This window comes from Stenella coeruleoalba, assembly GCF_951394435.1.
Source record: "Stenella coeruleoalba genome assembly, chromosome: 9".
In the NCBI taxonomy this organism is placed as follows: Eukaryota; Metazoa; Chordata; class Mammalia; order Artiodactyla; family Delphinidae; genus Stenella; species Stenella coeruleoalba.
The window spans coordinates 51,260,677-51,282,878 of NC_137155.1; the positions used below are offsets into that span (position 1 = coordinate 51,260,677).

A 22,202-nucleotide genomic window follows, 5' to 3' on the forward strand; every position below is an offset into this window, starting at 1 on the left:
CATTTACAATTGCATCAAAAATTAAAAATATTGAGGAATAAATTTAACCAAGGAGGTGAAAAGACCTGTACACTGATAACTATAAGACACTGATGAAAGAAATAAATGGAAAGATATTCTATGCTCATGATTGGAAGAATTAATATGTTAAAATGTCCATATCACCCAAAGCAATCAATGGACTCAAATTCCATTGGCATTTCTCACAGAAATAGTATGAACAATTCTAAAATTTTTATGGAACCACAAAAGACCCTGAATAGCCAAAGTAATCTTGAGAAAGAAGAACAAAACTGGAGGTATCATGCCCCCTGATTTCAAACTGTATTACAAAGTTATAGTAATCAAAACAGTATGGCATAAAAAGAGACACATAGATCAATGGAACAGAACAGAGAGCTCAGAAATCAACCCACACATATATGGTCAATTAATGTACATCAAAGGAGCCAAGAATATACAGTGAGGAAAGGACAGTCTCTTCAATAAATAATGTTGGGAAAACTGAGCAACTACATGCAAAAGAATGAAACTGGACCCCAATCTTATACCATACACAAAAACTAACTCAAACTGATTAAAGACTTAATATAAGACCTGAAACCATAAAATTTCTAGATGAAAACACAGGCAGTAAGCTCCTTGACATTAGTCTTTACAGTAATTTTTGGATTTGACACCAAAAGGAATAAAAGCAAATATAAACAAGTGGGACTACATCAAACTAAATAGCTTCTGCACAGCAAAGGAAAACATCAACAAGGCAATTGGATTGTTGAATTTGCCATCAAAGGAAACCATCAACAAGGCAACTGGATTGCTGAAAGGAATTAAAAGGCAATCCACTGAATGAGAGAAAATATTCGCAAATTGTGTATCCAAAAGGGATCAGTATCCAAAATATATGAAGATCTTATACAACTTAATGGCAAAAATCAATCCTATTAAAAAATGTGCAGAGAATCTGAATAAACACTTTTCTAAAGAAGACATACAGATTACCAACAGATATAATGTAGAGCGTTGTGACTATAGTTAATAATACTGTTCTGCATATTTGAAAGCTGCTAAGAGAGTAGATCGTAAAAGTGCTCATCACAAGAAAAAAATTCTGTAACTATGTATAGTGACAGACATGAACTAGACTTATTGTGGTGATCATTTTGCAGTATATACAAATATCGAATCATTAACTGAAACTAATATAATGTATTATACTTTAATAAAGAAAGAAGGAAGGTAAGGAGAGAGAGAGGGAGGGAGGGAAGGAAAAGGAAAAATAAATAAATAGTTCTTTCAAACAGGTCCATAATTCTTTTTCTCCTCTGTTCAAAGTCAAACATTTACATACACCTAGAGAAATCCTCTACATGAGTCAGGAAATAGCAACTACACTCCCTCTCCAGGCACTCTGGAGAAAGCCACTCCTTGAGATAAGGGGCCCTCCAGCTCATAAATACTGAGTTAGGAGTTGCCACACCTCCATGCATATCTAAGAAGCTGACCCAGCCTCCAGATTCCAAGACTCAAATCTTAACTGGATTCCAATGGACTGTAAGGTCCTCCAACTCTGACAGGAAAAGTAGAAGACCAAGAAACGAATTCAAGAAAACATCTATCATTATAATCTGAAGATGATCACAGAAGAACTCAGTGACTTCCTGTTCATGTAATCACAGATCTAGTACTCATTTCTGATCTTGGTAAAATTGTAACTTTATGTTGATTGTTTTGTATGCTGCATTTAAAGACAGAAAGCAACTTGAAGATCATAGTTTTACTGATTGGTTTTACAAATGAGAAAACTGAGTCTTGGGTAAAGTAAATGACCTGCACAAACAGCTAGGAAGTGGCCAATGAGAATCCACATTGGCTGACCCTGGGATGAACACTCTCTCTTCATTTGCAACAGATATTCATTCATATTCAATAGATATTTATTGAATATTAACCATGTGCAAGACACGGAGGGACTACAAAGCAGAACGCAGGCAGTCATTCTCTCAAGGAATCTAAAAAATGGTGTGTTTTAGTCAATATTTTTTACAGTTTTAATATGCAAATCATCACATGAAGTCTTACATGGAATTTTAGGGGAATATCTGAAAGCAATTCTCCTCAGATCTAATACTTAACTTTGAACTAAATCTTTCCATCCTCCTTGCAGCCCTTCAACTACAGAAGGCAGATGTCACGGTAAGAGCATCAATAATGATGGCGAGGACAAACACAAGGACAATGACAAGACCAAATATAAGACATTTACTGTGTGCCAGTGACTATTCTGGTACCTTTATACATTTAGCTTATCTAATCCTCTCAGTAACCTCAGAAGGGAGGTATTATTACACCTCTATTTTTTATAAAAGGCCTGGGGAAAGGAAGTCGATTGCCCTTGAGAGGGTGGTTGAGTTGGGGTTCACACTCAAGCATGTCTTTACTAAGACTGTCTCTCAGGCTCCTGGCCCTGGGCCTTCCCTGATTAACTGAAAATCACCTGTCCCCCCGCCCCCGACCTCAGTGCCTTCACCTTTGAAATGCTGAAATCGGTCACATGATTTCCAGGGTCCCTTCCAGATGGAACATTCTGTGATTTACTGACTTAAGGTATCTAACAAATCTCTTTCCTTTAGCCGAGGAAGGAAAACACTTTATAAAAGCTAAGGATAATTTTGCCCCAAGTTACAAAATCCAGGCCTTCAGCTTTACAGAAGTTTGGGGGTAAGGGAGGGCAGGTAGTTACGGGTTTGACTCATACATTCTTAACTTCCATCTAGGTTCCAGCCGCAGGTGTTTTTGAAAGCTGATGTCACAGCCACGTGGCAGAATAACATACAATCATTAATGGTGGTGTTTAAACAAGACAAAAAGTTTTTTAAATTCCTAATAATGATTAGGAGTCATCTGTAAAAACATGCAAAAATGTATTATAGGTTAAAAGAAAAAAGTAGGATGTAATACATGGGCTATAGTTTGGGTGGGGGGGTTGATTTTGTTTGTTTTTTACATGAGGAAAGAGGCAAGAAGGACATTCAACAGTGGTTGTAATTGGATAATAGGATTTGGGAGTTTTTTTCTTTTCCTTTTCCTTATTTTTTTTAATGTAAACTTAAATTACCTACATAATTAAAGGGGAGACTTTTCCTTATGAAGAGAGAAAAGGTGCCCAAAATTCTCACATTGAATTCTTCTGAGAAGAAAGAAAATACTCTCCTAAAAACATCTCAGTAACACTGCAGAAATTCCAGAAATACAGGTTTAGAGGGGAACATCATTATTACCCACTACAGATGGGAAAGAAAAGACTCCTTTATTGCTTCAGGTCTAGAATCACTAAGTTTCACAGGATGTTTCAGGAATGCTGGCAGGGGAAGTTGCTTTGGAGTCCAGGGACACACAGCTTTGTAGAGCTGGACCCGGGGGAAAAAAGAACAGGTGCAGCAGACAAAGCAGCAGACCATGAGAGCCAAATGTCATGGGCCCCGTCCAGAAATCCCAGTCTGGAGCAGGTTCCCCCTCAGTGCTCTTGCCCTGCACCACAGCCAGCCACATGGCCAAGGGGACTTTCCATGAGCACAAATGTTCTTTCCTCTCTGAAGCACTGCAGCAGAGGGAGGACAGGTAGCGTATTTCATGGAATCTGCAACTGTTAAAACAAATCAAACCACAACCAAACTAATCTATGCTTTCATCAAGCTGCAGGATAAGCACATTGTGTAGATACATCTGTGTTCATACATAAACACTCAATATATATACATATATATAAATACGTGGCCCAGTTTACAACACAGATCAGTGACTGTGGCTTTGGATGGCGACAATCAAACACTTCACTCTACAGCACTCTTGAGAACATTCTGTAAACACATTATTCCTCTGGTGATTCCCACTGATACTACCAAAAACTCAGGAAAGAGTACAATTGAAAAATCACATTCAGAATGTTATTAATTACATAGGAACCCTCTGCCTTTCTTGAACAGGCTTTTTTGCTACTTTGTGGCAAGTAGATAAAGACAGATCTGATATACAAAGAATAGGAAAACTGGAACAGGAAAAGTCAGCTCCTCCTTTGGGAGTCTGACAGACAATATGTGGCGTCAACATCGTATCATACCCTAGTTCAGAGGAGGGCTGCAAGGGAGCCGTGGAGCCCAACTTGCCACAGCTCCAGACATGCCCTGAGTACACACATCACACTGGGCTTCACCAGCACTAACAACATCAAGAAAGCAACAAAACAAAGGCCTGCGGGTGCCTTTTGTTTATTAATTTCAAAAGACACATTTCTGTTGATTGATACCAAAATTCAATTTGAACAGTTATTTGAAACTGGAAAATAACATAATGTAACTAAATAAAGAGATGCCATGGCTTGTTTTTTGTTTTAGGGCATTTTTTTGTTTGTTTGTTTCTAAGTGCAAAGTTGGCACCTACTGACTTTACCTGGCCGTAATTAAATACTTCTAACATTAGATAAAGAAATTTAACCTACCTCATCAAAGGTGTTGTCGTCTTTCTTCAAAGCTATAAAATAAAAGGGGAAAGGAAACAGTTATTGTGAAACATCTCAAAGACACTAGGTATCTAAGTTCTAAAAAACAGAAAAAAAAAACCCAAAGCAATATGGTGTTTTCATTTCAAAAAGTAAAATCGTACCCCAACCTGAATAACAATGTTATGATACAAATGTGAAAACTGCAAATGAGAGAGAGAATTGCACAGCACGCATCTTTGTGAGACAATTTCATAAATATGTAAATGGAACTATCCTCCCAGCTGTGGAAAAGAAGTATGCATATCTTTCCTCTATTTCTTCTTTAGTAGGAAAATGTTTTAATGAAAGTATTAAAGAATCAAAAAGTAATCTTAAAAAAATTTCCCCTTAAACTTCTGGTGTTTGTTGGTCTATCATTAAGCATGGTGGCTGGACCTCCCAAACCAGTTGTCAGGAAGACATCCACTCTGCACAGTGCCCGGAATGAGATTTTCATACTGAGAGAAGTTTAAGTTTGATGACGAAAGATCAAGCGTGTAAAATAAGCACTGCAGAAACATAATTCAAACAGTTTCAACATGATAACTATTCTAACAAAGTATCACCAAAGGAAACAATACATGTGGAATATTTTATAGGTACTAGCAAATACTTAAAATTTATTTTAAATATTCATGACTTCAGAATTGAAATTTTATTACTCTAAAGAGAAAGAGAAGTATTTCATATATATAGTTGGCAAACACCTAGTTCCTTAAACCCTACAATTATTTAGAATGTTTCGGATTAAGGAGAATGCACAAAGGAGTGAATTTAGCTGAAAACACAAGTTGGAGAAATGTTTCAGAGGTACATAATTGTGCATAAGTGCTTACTGGTCTATACTGGATAGTTCTATTCAGGATAGAAGTGCTTGGGTAGCTCTTACTTGGAAAGCTATGCTCTGACCAAAGCAATGGAAAACAAATAGTTTGGGCAGTTGAGCTCTGAGAGAAGTCCTGTGCCTAAACTGAAGCCATCACAGCAAAGCTTATATTATACCGTCTAGCAATCTTGCAAAGGTTCTTTTCTCTGTGTCATACTATAAATTTGTCTTTTTAAAACATCAAGAAGTCTGTGGTTGTGGTGATGAGTTAAGGCAGTAAAGGGTAGGTCAAGAGAGATAAAATGTTTCTCAAAGTTTAATTTTTAGTCTTCCCCTTTTGCCTAAGAAACTGATCTTGTAATAATTTTCTCTACTTCCTTCATTAGTGAACCATTTCTTCCGAATGGAAAATAAAAAGACAGATCTTTGTCCCAGTTTCAAATGGTTTATCTTGCATCCAATTACTCACCCATATTACATAATGTATTTGACTTAATTTATATTAAATCTAAAATAACCTACTTTGGGGAATTCCCTGGTGGTCCAGTGTTTAAGATTTAAGACTCCATGCTTTCACTGCCAAGGGCACAGGTTCAATCCCTGGTGGAGGAACTAAGATCCCGCAAACTGCTTGGTGTGGCCAAATAAATAAATTAAATTAAATAACCTACTTGGATAGAAAGGTAGAAGATCCTAGGTGATTCTTAATGGTGACATTTTTAATTCACAATATAAAACTTCTAATCCAGAAGGCTTTCTTTAAATATCAGTCAACAATGTTACTAGACTATACCCCTCACTCTCTCAACCCAAGGCGTGTCCTTTAATTAACATACTGGACTAGTGATTCCTTCATAAAATATTAGTGACCTATGTAAATATAAACAAGTTGTTCCATCTAAAAAAAGAACAATTTTTTGGAATAAGAAATGATTAGCTCACTGATTTCAAATACAAAGTGAATTATTGTGCAGCCTCATACCTCACTCATTTAACAAAGATTAAGGTAAAACACATTACGTTGTTGCCATGCAAAGTGCAAAGCTACAGCAGCAAGCTTATCATTCACAGCACAGACGTTTAAATATATCTTCTTTACTTGGGACATGATAAAAGTTCTGGAGATTAAGCCATGGGTTTTCCTAAGCAAAGTAACCAGTAAGAACTACAGTTGATAACTTCTCTCAGGGAATTGCAAACAAGGAAGGAAGACCCTCAAATTGAGAGATTAGGAGAGTAGAAACTAGAATGTCTTTAACACCCAGACTGGACTATTTCTCTCTTGCCACCTAAGTCCTGCCAATTCCTCCAACATTCTGGATAAAGGGGTGGGATCTGTAGGTAGAAAGAAAAAGAGGAAATAGAAGGGTCATTGCAGGTGTATTTCCTAAGATATAAAGAGCAGGAAGCCAGATTATCTCCCCTGTACACTATTCTCAAGCCCAGGACACCAGAGGGGAGAATATTTTAAGACCAAGAAGTCTACCCTTTCATTGAACTCTTCATTGCTAGATTGACACCTCGCATAGTTTCTTTAAATATTGTATCCTTTCCCTGAACAGCAGTCAGTGGTAACAAAAAAGACCAATTAAAGATATCTTTGCCAAATATTTATCAGGTCATTGATGAATAAACTCTGACCTAGACAAGCACACAACATCTCATTATTGATTACATTCTCTGATTGTCATTAATTATTCATGTAAATACAAACCCACAATTGTCTTCAAGGATATCATGGAATAACAAGCATATTACATTTTTCTGAGTTAACAAAGGGGCATATATTAAGCCATCTAAGATAATCAGATATTCTATTCAGTCCTCTGCTCAGACATTGCTCCCGGCAGAAGTTTTTCCATGATCTCACCAAGACTAAAATGGTATCCCCTCCTATGTTCTTCAACAGCAAGTTATGCTAATCTTCATGGTAGAATGTGTCCATGCTCATTCATTGGCCTGTCTTCCCTTAAAGTCCTTGAGGACAGGGACCAGTAACAATGGTCACTGAATCTGAATGCCAGCACAATATCTAGCACATAGGAGGTACTCGATAATTACTGGCAGAATTAATGAGTTGCCCTTAAGGATAGCATCTTACCCTTTGAGATACACTAAAGTTTTGGCATATGAAAACCATGTACTATTCTCTCTTATGAAAGAATCATAAATTCCATTTCACAGTTTTCAAATTAAAATCTTTTGAAACTACATTGGGAGAGGATATGGTACAATAGTTAAATTTTGCCTCTGAACCTTTAACCTTACATTTTTCTTTTTGACAGAATGGATTTATCAGGTGACAGCTGGACTCTAAAATTACACTCTTACAGAACAAGGTAACAAACTCCCAAATTCAGTGTAACCACAGCCTCTTCCTTTTATTCAGTTATCTCACAAACTGCATCTTTCAAAGAAATGGTATACGTAGGGTTCATCTCGTATATCGCAGAGTATAAACTTCCTTTCTCTAGAAGATCATCCAACTAAGTGTGAAGAAATGCATTCAAATGAATATGAAGAAATGTCAGTTCGACCTTAATCTTACACGGGATATTACAGAAAGCCTTTCTCCTTCTAGGCAATCATTCAAAAATAAAAAAGAAACAATGAAAGAAAAGAGGAAATGAATTTTAATATAAATTTTTTAAACAATTTCCCATTTGTCTTTGTTTATGCTAACCTAAATTTTAAAAAAAAAGCATGAGACAACTATAGTAATTCCTAATAAGTGAACACACTGACACTATTTAGCAGAAAACCATAAATACTCACTCCTGAAATCAATGGATGACTTTGAAATTCAATTACACCCATCTTATAAAAGAACCATAGCTGTGTTATAGTCACTCCCTGGCAGATGTAGTAAATCAGAGTGCTATGGCTTGAAAGCCAATGTGTTTTTATAATATAGTAATCTCAGATCAGCTGCATTTGAGGTGGGCAGTGACAAAGTTGGCCTGAGTTTTCATGTGTGAGTAAATTAAACATTAGCATTGTCGCTTTTATATAGTTAGAATTATTATTAATCTTTTATAATAATGATTAATCCATAATTAATGAATATCATAGACTTTCAAAAATTGTCCTCATTTTCTATAGATGATCACTAATTTTTCATGGCTAAACAATGATACTGTATATTTTACCATTTAACAAACTACACTTCTGAATCATACTAAAAAAGCAAAATAAAGTCAGTATGTTTATTTCAAAAGCCGGAGTAGATTGGTTAAAGGGAATGAATATACTGAGATGTTGGATTACTCAGCAGGAATAAACCATTCACTCTTTGATCTCCTCATGAAGTACCAACGAAGAAATGAGGAAGATAGGAGATAAACAGAGAAATCAGAAGGAATAATAGCCTCCAATACTGATCTTCACCATGTGACAGATATTGCACTAGATATTTTATGTATTTTATCTGATCTAATCTTCACAACAACCTTAAGAAAACTGACAGATAAGGACTCTAGGATCTAAGGAAATTCTGCTAGTTGTTGCCCAAGGCACACAGCAGGCAAGGAAAATGGGATTCAAACCCAGATCAGCCTAACTCCAAAACCCATCCTGTTTTCAGGTTAGCCACACTGTAAAGTCAGTGGTCACTTCTCTTACTTCTCTTGCTTTCCACCTAGAAGATCCATACGTCAGCATGTTGTAATCACCAATAATGATAATAACACATTATGAACATCTATTGAGTCTTTATTCCATACAACACAGGACATCATATGCATTATTTCACTAAATGCCAATAACAAAACTGACTTGAAAAACTGAAGCTCAGAAGGTGAGGGACCTGTCCAAGGTCACTCCACTACAAGCGGCAACACCAGAAATCCTAGTCCATCTGACATACAGCCCACACCTTTAAATCCATGCACTACGTAATCCCACAGTAAAGCCTCAATTCAACAGCCTCCAGCATCTTAAAAATCCTTAAATAATCAGATTGATTGCATGCTTTTTGATTTTACAAATAAAACTTCAAAAAATAAATAGATAACAAAGACTTATTTTCTGTAATGCTACTCTAATGAATGTCTTGAGCTTGTTATACAATCATAATCATTTAAAACCTCTTTATCTCCTTTTACAGTATTCCGGAATGAGATTTGCTATTCGAATCATGACCCTCCATCAATACAAGAAATAATCAGTTATGATCACTTCACTGTACTGTTTCTGAAAGGGAGGAAGTAAAATCTACTAGAACTTAGAAGACGTTTTAACAAGAGTTGTAATCAAAAGGAGTTTCACATCACTAAATCTCTGTAAGCTAGAAAATCCAATTAACTATAATACCCCATTTGCCAGCATTGTAGTTAATCTAAATTTTACTGATTGTCCATCAAAACCTTGAAATTACCTAAACATAAGGAATTTTTATATTAATGTCCTTGGTTTCTTACTGAGATTCAATTGCAATGAATTATTTAACACAAAACTGGAAGAGTTCCAACAGAGTCATTAGCATTAGTAAATATACAGTTAATGCCTTATAGAACAGGGCTTAATGGACTCCAGAACCCGCCTCTGTGATAGTTTGGGTCAGGGACTGAAACATCCTCCTTAATAAAGCACAGCGACTCAACACCTTGCTTTCTCACACTCTTCTTAACTTCAAACTTCATTTGAATGCAGGGGCTCTTCATACACATCCCTAACTCCTAAGAGTAAAACTGCAAATATCCCATACACAAAATAAACAAAACCAGGGCTAAATATTGGTTTCACACCATACCTTTACAGTCATCTTGGGAAAGATTATGTATACCAATATGGAATTTTCAGTTTAAAAACAACAAAGAAAAGTAGGCTAAACATTTTTTTGACTTGAGGAAAGTTTGCATATTTCACGATGCACTTATACAATGATTTTTAAATGAATGGATGGAAGGAAAAGGACAATACTCATATGCACTCCAGGGTTTTATTTTAAGGAATTAAGCACCTTATGCTTAATTTCCATTAACACCTTCATTAACATGGATGACATGTTAAACAAGTGAAACAAAGGCTAGAGGCTCCTTAGGGACTCTGAGGGGTTATTTTGTACGATTTTCTTGCTGAAAGCAGTTACCTGTGTAAATGAAAGTTAAGATGTTAGAGAAGATAGCTACCGTCTTAAGGTTAAAAGGGGTTTTTATAGCCAACCCTAGAAATCTAACCACCCATTCCACGTGACACTGTTGTCACCCTGTTATAGTCCGTGACATGGATTTATTCTTAAATGTCCTAAACATTTCTCGGTCGGTTATCTGTCGGTCAATTGGTTGGCTGAGTTAAAGACAATAGCCTTGGTCTAGTAAATGGAAGAAGTTTGGGAGACTTATTCCTAAATGTTCAGACAAGTTCACGGCGCGAATTTCTCTGCAGCAATGGAAAGATTCAGAGGACTCGAGACTGAACGCCCAAATCTCGCTTTCGAGGACCCGAAGTACCGAACAAAAGGTCCCAAGGTATCTGTCCCACTTCTCTTTAGGTTGGATGTGTTAAACAATACCAAGGTACAAACTCAACATTTCACCAATTTCCAAAGCTAAATTATTGACCAAACACCCAATACCAAAGCCTGCGTGCAAAAAAATAGGTGACCCAGGCGGCCGCGCCGCCTGTCCCCGGCGTACGCGAAAGCAGGAGCGCTAGTGGCGAGGAGAGGGAACCCAAATTGTAGGCTTAAGACCATGCACAAATGAACCCTCAGGTCCTGAGGGAAAGAGGTGTCTCTCGTTTTTGTCGTCGCCCTCCCGCAGGTCCTGGGCACTGTTCCCTCCACCCTCCGCGCGCAACGCCCCCCACGCCAGTCCCGGGTGGCCGCTGCACCGCCAGTGCCAGAAGCGCGGGGCCGAGGGCGCGGGCATGGGGGCGCCGGGCCGGGTGCCCGGGACAGCACGCCACTCACCAATGCGGCTGAAACTATCCGACAAAGTTCTCCGCAACTTCTTCATCTTGCCGATCTTCTCGGGCGGCTGCGGCTCAATGAGGTCGCACATCTGGGCGACACGGGGCTCGACCAACTTCCCCAAACTGGTCCAGAGCGAGCGCAGACAACGGCGAGGACGCGCGGCGCGGCGAAGGCGGCGCCTCCTCCTCCTCCTCCTCCACCTCCTCCTCCTCCTCCACCTCCTCCTTCTCCGGCCGCGAGGCGACGCGCAGGGCTGGGGAGGCGAGCGGCGAGAGGCAGGCTGCACTCCGGCCTGGGCCGCAGCTGGACGAACGGGGGCGTTCTACGTGGTGCCGGGGGCGGCTGCGATAGCCGCCGCAGTGGTGGCCCAGCGCCGCGCCGCCGCCGCTGCCGCCGCCCGGCTCATTTTCCCTCCTTTGTAACCGAGAGAAGCGCGGCCGGCGGCCGGCTGTGGGGGTGGCGCGGGCGGAGGCGGGGCGGGGGCGGGCCGGGGACTAGGTGCGAGAGCTTGGGGTCGCCGAGGGCGCGGGGCGCGGGCGGGAAGAGTTTCGGGCGCTCGGGAGAAAGAGCCGCGGCGCGTAACCGCCAGCCGCCCCGCCCTCAACCCCCTCCCGCCGCCGCCGCCGCCGCCGCCCCGCCTCCCCCTAGGCCCCCGGGCGCGGGACCCCGGAGCGACCTCGGCCCCCCTCTCGGAGCCCGAGTCCTCTGCCACCGTCCCTGGCCTGCTCGCGACCCCGCGCTGCTCCCTCGGCTGCCAGCCCAGCCCGCGCGCTCGAGGACCCGGGCCCGCGGAGGGCCGCGAACGGGCAAGGCTGGGAGCGGGCCGCCACTGGGGACCCGGTTCTCGCGCTGTGGGGAGGCCCTGAAAGCAAAGGGGCTGAGCCTATGTCGTTCATCGTAGTGGTTTTCTCCCTGCTGCGATCGCGTGTGAAAAGAGCTTGTAATTGGGGGTGGGGGGTTGGCCGAGACCAATGCCTCCGGGTCAGGGGAGTGGAAAGGCCTCGGGGATGCGCTCAGGTTTGACGTTGACTTTTTGTTTTTCTTCAGTTTTGCCAAGGAAACTGAAGCGAAAGAGCTAAAGGGAAAGATGGGCCCGTTTCTTAGGAGAGTCAAGTGCAAAAGCAGAAGCGTCAACTGTAACTCCCCAAGGCAGGGCTAGTGCTCTGTTTCCTTCATCCCTCTGTCACACTGAGTGACGGACGGTAATGTAGCTGATTTCTGAAATGAATACCCAGTTCTATAGTAAATAGCAAACAGAAGCCCTTAGTCTATTTACCATTTTTAGAATATATTTCTAAACTGGAAGACTCAGAGGCATAAACATTCTGACCTCCTCGTCCCCTACCACAAAAAAGCAACTTTAAAAAGCGGGGCTGGGGGGAAGCTTTATAAAATCCCAGAACCTACAGTTCGGGCAGCAAACACACATCGTCTTCATTCGGCTAAAACACGATGCAGCAAGCCTCCAAAAGTCAGTCTCCCAGGGGAGAGAGAAGGAAGATGGGGGAAAGCCTGAATGTGTTGATTTGGGGCCAGCAAACTCCTTATGAATAGAAATGCAGTAATCTTGAGTCATCTGGCTGTGTAAGTAAAAAGAGCTTGTGAGCGTGTGACAATGTTGTTTGGTTTAAAGGAAGTTTTGGGGGGTTTATGTTTTATTAATAGATTTTTATCTGAAAACAAAAACTAGCCCCCTGCCTTCCTTAAATTGTGAGGTAGAACACTGATTTGTTCTGCTCTGCACTGAGCACATTATAGGGACTTGATAAATTGCAGCTGATTAAAGCCAGGAAGTCAAGCCAAGTGGGGGCAGAGGAGGGTGGGGAATTCCTCAAGAAAGTCCGTATGACTTAAAATGGATGTTGAGTCCTGGGGACTATAACTAGATATCACTGACAGCACCAAGCATGGCCTCAGAAAGGAAAAAGGTTGACTTTCACCACTTACTCAGGTTAGTTAGGGAGAAAGGTATCAGCTGCTTTGAATGAAAAGACAAAAGCAACCAGTCAAAATACTGATGGGCTCTACCTATCCATCAACAAAGATGAAGAAGTAGTCATTAACTGAATGAACTTTGACAACTATACATCTGTGGATATCCTATTAATCATATTATTCACTCTGATAATGGCTGTTTCATATATACGTGTGTGTATGTGAGAATATATATAATATATTCATATTCTGTTTTACCTTCCCAGTGTTTAGTATTATTGACCTTTTAAAAGATAAACTTCTGTTTGAATAAATTATGGTATATGCATACTATGGTACACAGGTAAACATTTTCAAAAATGAGATAGATCAATATGTATTTTGTAAATTTGTCTAGAGTAAGTGAAAAAAAATTTACCATTAACCCGTTTTCATATTTATAAGAAAAAATTAGACATGTATATGTTTCTATATGCTTAGAAATTTTCTGAAAAAGAAGAGAACAACAAACTGTAAGTGTGTACACCCAGAATACAGTAAGTCCCCTACATATGAACAAGTTCCATTCCGAGACCACATTTGTAGGTTCAATTTGTTCGTTAAGTCCAATGAACTTGGACTTGGAGGAAGAGGAGGTGAGAGATGGTAGAACTGAAGGATCGTTTGCAATAGGAGATGGAGGGCAAGATGCAATTTCACTCATGCCTGATGTTGACAGCACTGGTTTTCGTTCCTTGCTGGATTCAATTCTATCTACCAGAAAAAATGATCCAGTGATGTCTGGGTAGAAGCTCTTTTTCTTGTCATAGATGACGTGGTAGCACTGGATTGCATTCTGAAGAGCTGCTGCAACCTTCGTGTATCCTCCTATGTTCAGGTCATGTGCCTCAAGGACTAACAGTGCCTCCTCAAATAAAGAAAATCCCCTTGCCATTTCCTGCATCATGAATCTCTTTGGTTCTTCAGTTACTTCTTCCTCTTGTCTCTCTTTGTCCTTTCTCTGGGCCTCCAATTCCATCAGTAAGCTCCTCATGCTGCACAGCAAGGAGTTCAATGAAATCGTCCTCTTACAGATCTAGCTTGAAATAAAGATACTGTACTACTGTACTCTATACAGTACTGTATGGTAAAGTACACAAAAGCACAACCACTTGTAGAGGATGCACACACGGGACAATGTATGCCAGACACATGAACTAACTTATATAATTAGACATGAGAATACATGTTTGCATCTTTGAAAGTTCAGAACTTGAAGGTTCGTATGTAGGGGACTTACTGTAGAGAGACCATTTTCTTTGTACCTTTAAGTATAATTTGAATGTTTTATCCCCCCAAAATGCATTGTTTATAATAACACAAATAGTAATTTAAAACATAAACATAATATTTACTTCATTTTTACCTATCCCACTCCAAAAAAATTTCACCTAATTACAATGGTATACCTTGCAGGAGAAACAATTGTTAGTAATGGAGTGGTTAGTAAACCTTGGCAATTATGAATAACCAACTCCCAGCACATGCTTATCTGCTTCCTTTGTTGGTTATAAATCAAAATGGCTAATTTTGCAAGAAACTGTGATACAAAGAAGGAAATTTTTAACTGGATGCTTTTAATATATGTACACTTACGTTATAGGATTCAACTTTTTTTTTTTTTGGCCATGCCGCCCAGATTGTGGGATCTTAGTTCCCCAACCAGGGATAGAACCTGTGCCCCCTGCATTGGAAGCCCAGAGTCCTAACCACTGGACCACCAGAAAATTCCCAGATTCAACTCTTTATATGGTTATTCGTTTCACATTTGCCTTCATCTTAGATTGTAAGTTCCCTGAGGGCAAGAGCCCTAGATACAAAAGGTATAATGCCTGTTTCATAGTGGACGTAAATTAAATGTTTGTCAAATGATTAGAGAATATATTGCTGCCACTGAGAAGTAATGTGTTGTCCTCAGAAACAAAGATGACTATTCAGCATCTGTGTGGCATATGTATTTTCAGTGGGAGGATGGATCTGTGCCAGTTCTCCATCTGAACTTCTCATTCACAAGGTTATAGTTTTGGCTGGCCTGAATTAAAGGTGCAGTGTCTGCCTATAAACAGATAAGCTTACCGAGGGGCTGAACCCAGCATGGGTTGAACTGAATCGAATTCATCAATTAAAGCATGTGTGTGTGTTAATTAGGCCTAGAGTGATAGCAGCAGTGGCTGGAGACCCAGGACTCATGGGTTTTCGTCCCTACTCTATCACAAAGTGTTGTGTGGCCTTAGACAAATAAGTGATTTACCCACTTCCTTATCTGTAAAATGAGAGTCTTGAACTAGCTGACCTCTAGGGTTATCCATAGCGGCCAAATTCTACGTTGAATGGTGAAATTTCTACTCTCCCAGCTTAAACACTGGGATATATTAATGAGCAGTAATTAATACACAAATAAGAGAGACAAGGATCCAATGATAAAAATTATGAGAAATTTAAGATACATTATTTCTACTCATGTTATACATAAATTATGCTTTTCTTATGAATGGATCTTGTCCATATAAGAAAAATAGCAGGCTCATATGCTGGCAGTAAATTTTAAGGGAATGAATCCTAATCTAAATCAGATGAAATATAGAGGATTTGATTAGAATCTAAAGTACCAACAAAAGCAGAAGCAGATTTACTGACCTGAAATAGTATCAAAAGATATTATCAGAGAAAAGAAATCTATGAAAAAATGATGCCAAGGATGTGGGGACTAGAGTTGGGAAGTGAAGTTAAAGTGAAAGCATATGTTAATTAATGTAAAATTTTAGAATTTAGCCAGTGTAGATAGCTAAAGATTAAGACATATTGTTGACTGTAATTACTAAAGTGGTAGAAACTAACATAATTGAATATCCTCTTAGAACTCTAAACAGTTACCCCAGTTAATTATTTTAACACTTTATTTTTTTATTTTCTTTTACTAAATAGAAATCTAATTAGTTCAATTACTTAAATGCAAGCATTTACATTAGAAAACGAGTTCTCTTCAATCAAAATTATGTAACAAGAATTTAGCACTTTACAAAATTCTGTAATATGTCACATGACATACATAGCTATAACTTTTTATGTTGTAGCAACAGGTACTTACGTCAAGACTTCAGATTTTATTAAAGGACAATCTAAAACAATAGTAGAGTACAGATATAAGAAATGAAAAGGACCTCATGAATGGTAGTTAAAATAGATAACAGGACAAAAGCAAGGTAAAATATAATGCTCCAAGCGGCCTCTACATTTTGGTAAAAGATAGAACTATCTGAGAAAAATTATTTTTACTTTGAAGAAAGTTATAAAATTACATTAATTTAAAAACGTTAACAGATGCATGATGTATGCAACTTACTTTCAAACAGTTCAGAAAAAAACAGACATACGTAGAGTGGATAAGATCAATAGAGAAAGCATACAAAAATGATAAAGTCAACAGTACAAAATGTTAATAGGCAAATCTATGTAAAGGGTATATGTACGTTCTTTGTGCTATTCTTTTTTTTTTCTTATTAGTCATCAATTTAATACACATCAGTGAATACATGTCAATCTCACTCCCCCAATTCATCACACCACCACCACCACCACCCCCGCGGCTTTCCACCCTTGGTGTCCATACGTTTGTTCTCTACATCTGTGTCTCAATTTCTGCCCTGCAAACTGGTTCATCTGTAGCAATTTCTAGGTTCCACATATATGTGTTAATATACGATATTTGTTTTTCTCTTTCTGACTTACTTCACTCTGTATGACAGTCTCTGGATCCACGTCTCAACAAATGACCCAATTTCATTCCTTTTTATTGCTGAGTAATATTCCATTATATATATGTACCACAACTTCTTTATCCATTCATCTGTCAATGGGCATTTAGGTTGCTTCCATGACCTGGCTATTGTAAATAGTGCTGCAATGAACATTGGGGTGCATATATCTTTTTGAATTATGGTATTCTCTGGGTATGTGCCAAGTAGTGGGATTGCTGGTCATCTATGGTAATGGTAATTCTATTTTTAGATTTTTAAGGAACCTCCATACTGTTCTCCATAGTGGCTGTATCAATTTACATTCCCACCAACAGTGCAAGAGGATTCCCTTTTCTCCACACCCTCTCCAGCATTTGTTGCTTGTAGATTTTCTGATGATGCCCATTCTAACTGGTGTGAGGTGATACCTCATTGTAGTTTTCATTTGCATTTCTCTAATAATTAGTGATGTTGAGCAGCTTTTCATGTGCTTCTTGGCCATCTGTGTGTCTTCATTGGAGTAATGTCTATTTAGGTCTTCTGCCCAGTTTTGGATTGGGTTGTTTGTTTCTTTAATATTGAGATGCGTGAGCTGTTTATATATTTTGGAGATTAATCCTTTGCCCGTTGATTCATTTGCAAATATTTTCTCCCATTCTGAGGGTTGTCTTTTTGTCTTGTTTATGGTTTCCTTTGCTGTGCAAAAGCTTTCAAGTTTCATTAGGTCCCATTTGTTTATTTTTGGTTTTATTTCCATTACTCTAGGAGGTGGATCAAAAAAGATCTTGCTGTGATTTACGTCAAAGAGTCTTCTTCCTATGTCTTCCTCTAAGAGTTTTAGAGTGTCCAGCCTTACATTTAGGTCTGTAATCCATTTTGAGTTTATTTTTGTGTATGGTGTTAGGCAGTGTTCTAATTTCATTCTTTTACATGTAGCTGTCCAGTTTTCCCGGCACCACTTATTGAAGAGACTGTCTTTTCTGCATTGTATATCCTTGCCTCCTTTGTCATAGATTAGTTGACCATAGGTGCGTGGGTTTATCTCTAGGCTTTCTGTCTTGTTCCATTGATCTATGTTTCCGTGTTTGTGCCAGTACCATACTGTCTTGATTACTGTAGCTTTGTAGTATAGTCTGAGGTCAGGGAGTCTGATTTCTCCAGCTCCGTTTTTTTCCCTCAAGATGGCTTTGGCAATTTGGGGTCTTTTGTGTCTTCATACAAATTTTAAGATTTTTTGTCCTACTTCTGTAAAAAAAAGCCATTGGCAATTTGATAGGGATTGCATTGAATCTGTAGATTGCTTTGGGGAGTATAGTCATTTTCACAATATTAATTCTTCCAATCCAAGAACATTGTATATCTCTCCATCTGTTGGTATCATCTGTAATTTCATCAGTGCCTTATAGTTTTCTGCATACAGGTCTTTTGTCTCCCTAGGAAGGTTTATTCCTAGGTATTTTATTCTTTTTGTTGCAATGGTAAATGGGAGTGTTTCCTTAATTTCTCTTTCAGATGTTCCATCATTAGTGTATAGGAATGCAAGAGATTTCTGTGCATTGATTTTGTATCCTGCAACTTTACCAAATACATTGATTAGCTCTAGTAGTTTTCTGAAGGCATCTTTAGGATTCTCTATGTATAGTATCAAGTCATCTGCAAACAGTGACAGTTTTACTTCTTCTTTTCCAATTTGTATTTCTTTTTCTTCTCTGATTGCTGTGGCTAGGACTTCCAAAACTATGTTGAATAATACTGGTGAGAGTGGACATCTTTGTCTTGTTCCTTATCTTAGAGGAAATGCTTTCAGTTTTTCACCATTGAGAAAGATGTTTGCTGTGGATTTGTCGTATATGGCCTTTATTGTGTTGAGGTAGGTTCCCTCTATGCCCACTTTCTGGAGAGTTTTTATCATAAACCGTTGTTGAATTTTGTCAAAAGCTTTTTCTGCATCTATTGAGATGATCATATGGTTTTTCTCCTTCAATTTGTTAATATGGTGTGTCACATTCATTGATTTGCATATATTGAAGAATCCTTGCATCCCTGGGATAAATCCCACTTGATCATGGTGTATGATCCTTTTAATGTGTTGTTGGATTCTGTTTGCTAGTATATTGTTGAGGATTTTTTCATCTATATTCATCGGTGATATTGGTCTGTTATTTTCTTTTTTTGTAGTATCTTTGTCTGGTTTTGGTATCAGCGTGATGGTGGCCTCATAAAATGAGTTTGGGAGTGTTCCTTCCTCTGCAATTTTTTGTAAGAGTTTGAGAAGGATGGCTGTTAGCTCTTCTCTAAATGTTTGACAGAATTCACCTGTGAAGCCATCTGGTCCTGGACTTTTGTTTGTTGGAAGATTTTTAATCACAGTTTCAATTTCATTACTTGTGATGTGTGTTCATATTTTCTATTTCTTCCTGGTTCAGTCTTGGAAGGATATACCTTTCTAAAAATTTGTCGATTTCTTCCAGGTTGTCCATTTTATTGGCATAGAGTTGCTTGTAGTAGTCTCTTAGGATGCTTTGTATTTCTACGGTGTTTGTTATAACTTCTCCTTTTTCATTTCTAATTTTATTGATTTGAGTCCTCTACCTGTTTTTCTTGATGAGTCTGGCTAATGGTTTATCAATTTTGTTTATCTTCTCAAAGAAACAGCTTATAGTTTTATTGATCTTTGCTACTGTTTTCTTTGTCTCTATTTCATTTATTTCTGCTCTGATCTTTATGATTTCTTTCCTTCTGCTAACTTTGGGTTTTGTTTGTTCTTCTTTCTCTAGTACTTTAGGTGTAAGGTTAGATTGTTTATTTGAGATTTTTCTTGTTTCTTGAGGTAGGCTTCTATAGCTATAAACTTCCCTGTTAGAACTGCTTTTGCTGCATCGCATAGGTTTTGGATCATCGTGTTTTCATTGTCATTTTTCTCTAGGTATTTTTTGATTTCCTCTTTGATTTCTTCAGTGATCTCTTGGTTATTTAGTAACATATTGTTTAGCCTCCACGTGTTTGTGTTTTTTATGTTTTTTTCCCTGTAATTCATTTCTAATTTCATAGCGTTGTGGTCAGAAAAGATGCTTGATATGATTTCAAGTTTCTTAAATTTACTGAGGCTTGATTTGTGACCCAAGATGTGATCTAACCTGGAGAATGTTCCATGTGCACTTGAGAAGAAAGTGGAATCTGCTGTTTTGGGATGGAATGTCCTATAAATATCAATTAAATCTATTGGTCTATTGTGTCATTTAAAGTTTCTGTTTCCTTATTTATTTTCCTTTTGGATGATCTGTCCATTGGTGTATGTGAGGTGTTAAAGTCTGCCACTATTATTGTGTTACTGTTGATTTCCTCTTTTAGAGCTTCTAGCAGTTGCCTTATGTATTGAGGTGCTCATATGTTGGGTGCTATGTTATAGCTTCTTCTTGGATTGATCCCTTGATCATTATGTAGTGTCCTTCCTTGTCTCTTGTAACATTCTTTACTTTAAAGTCTATTTTATCTGGTATGAGTATGGCTACTCCAGCTTTCTTTTGATTTCCATTGGCATGGAATATCTTTTTCCATCCCCTCACTTTCAGTCTGTATGTGTCCCTAGGTCTGAAGTGGGTCTTTTGTAGACAGCATATATATGTGTCTTGTTTTTGTATCCATTCAGCAAGCCTGTGTCTTTTGGCTGGAGCATTTAATCCATTCACGTTTAAGGTAATTATCAATATGTATGTTCCTATTACCATTTTCTTAATTGTTTTGGGTTTGTTTTTGTAAGTCCTTTTCTTCTCTTGTGTTTCACACTTAGAGAAGTTCCTTTAGCATTTGTTGTAAAGCTAGTTTAGTGGTGCTGAATTCTCTTAGCTTTTGCTTGTCTGTAAAGCTTTTGATTTCTCCATCAAATCTGAATGAGATCCTTGCTGGGTAGAGTAATCTTGGTTGTAGGTTCTTCCCTTTCATCACTTTAAGTATATCATGCCACTCCCTTCTGGCTTGTAGAGTTTCTGCTGAGAAATCAGCTGTTAACCTTATGGGAGTTCCCTTGTATGTTATTTGTTGTTTTTCCCTTGCTGCTTTCAGTAATTTTTCTTTGTCTTTAATTTTTGCCAATTTGATGACTATGTGTCTCGGTGTGTTTCTCCTTGGGTTTATCCTGTATGGGACTCTCTGCACTTCCTGGACTTGGGTGGCTATTTCCTTTCCCATGTTAGGGAAGTTTTCGATTATAATCTCTTCAAATATTTTCTCTGGTCCTCTCTCTCTCTCTTCTCCTTCTGGGACCCCTATAATGCGAATGTTGTTGCATTTAATGTTGTTCCAGAGGTCTCTTATGCTGTCTTCATTTCTTTTCATTCTTTTCTCTTTATTCTATTCTGCAGCAGTGAATTCCACCTTTCTGTCTTCCAGGTCACTTATCTGTTCTTCTGCCTCAGTTATTCTGCTATTGATTCCTTCTAGTGTAGTTTTCATGTCAGTTATTGTATTGTTCATCTCTGTTTGTTTGTTCCTTAATTCTTCTAAGTCTTTTTTAAACATTTCTTGCATCTTTTCGATCTTTGCCTCCACTCTTTTCCGAGGTCCTGGATCATCTTCACTATCATTATTCTGAACTCTTTTTCTGGAAGGTTGCCTATCTCCACTTCATTTAGTTGTTTTTCTGGGGTTTTATCTTGTTCCTTCATCTGGTACATAGCCCTCTGCCTTTTCACCTTGTATATCTTTCTGTGAATGTGGTTTTTGTTCCACAGGCTGCAGGATTGTAGTTCTTCTTGCTTCTGCTGTCTTTCCTCTGGTGGATGAGTCTGTCTAAGAGGCTTGTGCAAGTTTCCTGACGGGAGGGACTGGTGGTGGGTAGAGCTGGATGTAGCTCTGGTGGGCAGAGCTCAGTAAAACTTTAATACGTTTGACTGCTGATGGGTGGGGCTGGGTACCCTCCCTGTTGGTTGTTTGGCCTGAAGCAACCCAACACTGGAGCCTCCCTGGGCTCTTTTGTGGGGCTAATGGCAGACTCTGGGAGGGTACATGCCAAGGAGTACTTCCCAGAACTTCTGCTGCCAGTGTCCTTGTCCCCCCCCCCTCCCGGTGAGCCACAGCCACACCCATCTCTGCAGGAGACCCTCCAACACTAGCAGGTAGGTCTGATTCAGTCTCCCCTGGGGTCATTGCTTCTTCCCCTGGGTCCTGATGCACACACTACTTTGTGTGTGCCCTCCAAGAGAGGAGTCTCTG

The 22,202-nt window shown here is 39.0% G+C and overlaps 1 protein-coding gene across 2 annotated transcripts in view; it reads right to left on the reverse strand.

Annotated features, from left to right (window-relative positions):
• The window catches only part of CDK14 (cyclin dependent kinase 14), a 591,667-nt gene extending 580,215 nt beyond the window's left edge, over positions 1 to 11,452 (reverse strand). For both annotated transcript variants that reach the window (XM_079931296.1, XM_079931294.1), the window contains exons 1-2: positions 11,278 to 11,452; positions 4,499 to 4,530 (exon numbers count right to left, since the gene is read on the reverse strand). In XM_079931296.1, coding sequence (XP_079787422.1) covers positions 4,499 to 4,530; positions 11,278 to 11,368 — 123 coding nt within the window. In that variant the 5' untranslated portion in view covers positions 11,369 to 11,452. The remainder of the gene's footprint in view (positions 1 to 4,498; positions 4,531 to 11,277) is intronic.
• Between the last annotated feature and the right edge of the window lie 10,750 nt (positions 11,453 to 22,202).